This window comes from Limulus polyphemus, unplaced genomic scaffold, assembly GCF_000517525.1.
Source record: "Limulus polyphemus unplaced genomic scaffold, Limulus_polyphemus-2.1.2 Scaffold1644, whole genome shotgun sequence".
In the NCBI taxonomy this organism is placed as follows: Eukaryota; Metazoa; Arthropoda; class Merostomata; order Xiphosura; family Limulidae; genus Limulus; species Limulus polyphemus.
Window position 1 is genome coordinate 157,054 of NW_013667254.1, and position 5,040 is coordinate 162,093.

A 5,040-nucleotide genomic window follows, 5' to 3' on the forward strand; every position below is an offset into this window, starting at 1 on the left:
GTAACACTATACAATATCATCTTGGTATTTGTAAACAATAAAGGAATGATTGGTAACACTATACAATATCATCTTGGTATTTGTAAACAATAAAGGAATGATTGGTAACACTATACAATATCATCTTGGTATTTGTAAACAATAAAGGAATGATTGGTAACACTATACAATATCATCTTGGTATTTGTAAACAATAAATGAATGATCATTCTTTTAAATCTGTAAAATAATAACACTGCTGAATTCAGTTATGCTTTTATTCTGTTCTAACGTTTCAGTTTTATTAAGTTAAGCTATTCTTTTTGTTTGCATGTTTATGCAACATTTACTATGTATGTGTGTGTGTATAGAATATATGATTTTTTTTTTCAGCTGAAAATTTCATCTGTGTATTGTTATTACTTTAGTTTGCTAATATTTACTTAGGCATATCAAGGAAACAAATCCTAAAAGTATGAAACTAATATGTTTCCATACAATTTTCTTTCAGTATTGTGTATTTACACATAAAACAATTACTTTGTCTTTCTGTAGAGTGGTATCAACCATAACCTTGGCATCAATCTTTCGTCTCTTAAGAATTTGTGAACAGTCCCAGCATGGTAGTACTCTTGAAGGAATTGATGCCTTACTAGGATGTCCTGTGTATTTACCTCAGTCTTCTGCATTAGCCAAGTTTTCTACTTTATCTAATGCTGAAAAACAGCTCATTTGCACTTCGTACTTTCATTGTCTCAACTGGTTTCGTGAGGTAAAATTTATCTGTTTTAAAACTTTTATTGATAAATAATACTTCATATTAATATAAGATTTTCTTTTTTTGCTGAAGTCCAATTACATCTGTCATTGATAGTTAGAAGATGAAAACAAATTAACCGTATTTGGATGGTGAGCATCCTTCAGATTTCAGTGCATATATGCATATAAGTTTCAAAATTTAAGTAAAGTAACAATCATAACTGTATTTCAACAATTCTTATTTTCAAAAATATTTCAGAATTGCTATTGTGTCATCTTTAAAGTTGAAAATTGTATAGAATAACATGGTTTTAGTTTTTTAGAGTAGATTTAAGCCTAATGTTGAAATCATGCTACATTATTTAAAGGTGTAGTGGAGAAAATAAAACTAAAATATTAATTTAAGACATTTTTTTTATTAATAAGAAATTAACATGATCACAGAGGTTCAGTTTAAAAAAATGCTTATTCTGGAATTAATCGTAACAGATTAATGACATTATGATTTTCGTGTGTATTTTTTCACTTTCAGTCATTGTGTATGTCTTTTTCTTAAATTCAACAACAAAAGTAATTTTGGCAGTGACTCATTTTTTGTTTCCTGTGCTTATATCAAAAATTCATTTTCATAATACTAGTGTTGGACCCCAAAATCCATGTGATGATTTTGAATTAGTAAAGTCTGGGCTGTTTCACTTTTTTTTTATCATTCTCCATTCTTGCATTCCATACTGATTAGGTTTATTCTGTTTATTCTTTATTTTAATACACTGTGCATGGTATCAGTCCATTGAACCGATTACATATCCTTGAAACTATAAATAACAATGTTTACTATAATTCTGAATTTACTACATGTATCTTTGTAAAACTTGGCAGGCTTTTTGATAAATTACAAGTGTTGAACACAAAAATTCAGATGTTTTTAATTGAATATTTTAATTGAAGATCTGTATGTGAGTTTAATGAGTCTGACTAAGACTTTGACTAGTCTGAGTGTAAAGTGATTTTCATGATAAGAATAAGAATATTTCATCTTACAGCTTTCAAATTTCATTTGCATAACCTCTAGCACCTCTTAAATAAATATCAAAAGTTTTTTTTTGTACAACTTTATATCGTATCTGCTATTTTATCTACCCTTACACTAACTGTCACAAAATCATCAACTGGTCAATGTAAAGTGAAATGAAAAGTTGTAAAATATTAAAAAATTGATAATACTTTTTTCTTTTTGATGCATAATTTTTCTTGTTACATGTAGCTCTTATCTTTAAAGTTTCAACTGTTTTCTTTTTCACATCTATTTTCTGTAAATTTATGGGTTTATTATTGTATTGAGTACCTATGTGAGCACTAATCCTATCAAAAACAGTAAACATAGCATGAGGTAGTTAGCCACAGGTCATAAACACCACGAGTTAAGTACGTGACTCATGTGATCTTTGTGAGTACAAACCAAAACTGAGCTAGGCATTGCCATTTTCATTAAGTTAATTCTTCAAATGAAAACCTATGAAGCTTTCAAGTATATATTTTAGAACATAAAACACATATTCAACACTAGAATTGAAAGTCTCAAAACTGGCTTTCTAACTAAGCTACAAATAGTTTACAAAATTCTGTTAGCTGCTTTGGAGCTCAGGAATGATGATCACACATAAAGCATCTGAATCAAACTGTCTACAAGTGTGCACCAAAAAGAAATAACCTTTAGCAGATTCTCTTTCTACTGATTAGGCTATTAAAGAAGGATTGTATAGATAAATTTGTTCAAAACTGACAAGATGGGAAGAGTCTCAATGGTGGGTGTCATAGATTTATTTATATATCAGCAATTTGAGAAGGTGGGATATTTCAGTTTTATATTATGGACTATCAGGCTGTATAGTTTTAGATTTTTATTGGTTGGCCTCTCTAAATATATTTAGAAGGAAATGGAGAAAATCTACAAAAAGAGTTAAGAGGGAGTTGTGTTACGTGGCACACTGATGTCAAAATTAGAAATGTATTTAAATGATTCCTTTTGAAATTCAGAAATTAAAACATAGTTTTTTGAACATTGGTTGATACTAGTGTTTGGGTATAGTGCCCACAGAATCATGGTGTTGCTGTATTATGCTAAAGGTATTGAGCTTTTGACACTACAGTATGTCCTTTTAGATAACTCCTTTATGTAGGGGGAGGGTGGAGTATTAAAACATTAACCAGTCTTCTGTGGTTTTGAAATGATCCTGTGTTGACAACTGCCTCCTGTTCCTCAAAACCTGTGCTTCGTTTTCTTATCCCCCACTTCTTATTTAACAAGAATGTGTTTAAAATATCATAATTTTTTTATCCAAAAGTGAGTAGAAGGCTTGTTGGATTTTCGTGATCAGGGGATATTCTAGTTGAAATATCAACTTATAAGATTATTAGTATTGTTTCGGTAATTTTAACAATTAAATAAAAAATATTATGTTCATGCACTTCACAAACACTAATGATTCGTTCAACTAATTATTATTAAATTAGTAATGTTTGGACTCCAGTTGCACTGAAATACTGAAAAGCTTGCACATTTCTACTTTTTTTTTTAAATTGTCTCAGTTAGGGATTCTGCATTGAAAATGTGGGACCCTGTGCATTATTAGGCCTCTAAACAACAGCCTTTCACACTACATCAGCCCAGAGTTTATACACAGAGTCTTATTCGTCACTAGCGACTTCCATTGCAGTATTTTGCAAAGCTACAATTATTACCTTACAATTCCACCCAACACTGTATCTTTATGCCCCATTTGGCTATGCTTTTTTGCAAATAGACAATCTGCTGTCCCTGTCTTTGGTATATAATTTCTGGCAGAGCTATGTGAGATGGGCCTGACATTGAATAGCACTGCTGAATCTGGTGATCAGCCCATTGCTACAAGACTTATCACTATACCTATTATGATCTTTCTTTGGGTTAGTTGAAGAATAATGATAAATTTTCTCTCTATTTATTAGAGTAAAAAATGCTTGTTTGAGTATTGTTTTTTACAAAATACGTTTTGTACTATTTAATTTGTTTATCATACACTGTGAGAAATCTTTTTCTTGAAGTGAAAATATTTTTTAGATTCTGAATGGATTTGCTATGGTGGGAAGCGCTGAGATAAAAGAAAAGGTTGTTCTTCGTTTAAGAGACATTGTTGAGATGCAGAAGATCTTACAACAACTTTTAGGAGGTAAAGAAAAATATTTTGCCACTTCATGAGGTTATTTGAAATAATTATTTTGGTGTATAATGAAAAACATTTTTACATTTATTACAATAATAAAACGTTTGAATATAAACTCAAAAAAGTTACATTTTTGGATGAGATGCTAATAATAAGAAAATCAGATACTTCTTTCTGTATAATTTTCTTAGGGAGAACATATGTGACCTTATCTGGCATAAGTAAATATTCTCTTCCTACTCCAAGGTGTATCATATTCAATAGTATAAGAAATTGTTTAAAGCAAGTTGATGCAAAAAACATTTAGTGCTATTAACCAAAAATGCACTTGACCCAAAGGGCTGAAGCTATTCACACAAAACAATTTTTTTATCGCAAATTAAAAAGTGAATATAACACTGGATGAGTATTGAAATTGTGTGGTAAGAATACTGTTAAAGAAATGTATGGACAATTAACTCATATAAAAAAGAAAAAGGAAAGAACAAGTTTTACAAATCCACGAGTGAAAGGAAAGGAGAATATGTTAAAACATGTGAACAACACTACATGTGCTATATCCGGTAACGATTGCTATTTCAGTTTGCTCTTTGAAAAACATATGATCAACTTGAACACTAGTTATTAAGTTAAGAATGTCAGTGAGTAAAAAACTTATAACACTTTAATTATTTTAGATTTTCCAGTCTACAAACCTCCAATGATTAACTTTGACCATGACAACCTTGAGGTACAGATCCCGATACCTTTTGCAGGATCCTCCAACAAAACAGGAGGTAAAAGAGGCAAAAAACCTGCAGCAAAAAAGTAAGACTATATTCAGAACTTATTGCACATAACATTTTATTGGTATTTATGTCAAACATTTTCAAATTTTCTTGGTATTCAGTTGTTTTTGAACATAAAAAAACAGTAGCTTTAATAATTGTATACTAACCATATTAACTCTTTCAGCATTGGCTCGGTCCCAGGGACTGACCTTGTGAGCATTTTGTGCTTGTTATAGTTTTCATGCTATAACTTTTAAATTAGTAAATGTAAGTTTAACGAAATTTTGTAGATTATCAGTAAACATTACAAGGCTTTTGTACACAAAATA

The 5,040-nt window shown here is 30.1% G+C and overlaps 1 protein-coding gene across 1 annotated transcript in view; it reads left to right on the forward strand.

The window, feature by feature from the left end:
- The window catches only part of LOC106464417 (Fanconi anemia group D2 protein-like), a 159,553-nt gene that overhangs the window by 101,897 nt on the left and 52,616 nt on the right, over positions 1 to 5,040 (forward strand). The window contains exons 24-26 of the mRNA XM_022392124.1: positions 535 to 751; positions 3,839 to 3,947; positions 4,619 to 4,748. Of these exons, the coding sequence (XP_022247832.1) occupies positions 535 to 751; positions 3,839 to 3,947; positions 4,619 to 4,748 (456 nt within the window). The remainder of the gene's footprint in view (positions 1 to 534; positions 752 to 3,838; positions 3,948 to 4,618; positions 4,749 to 5,040) is intronic.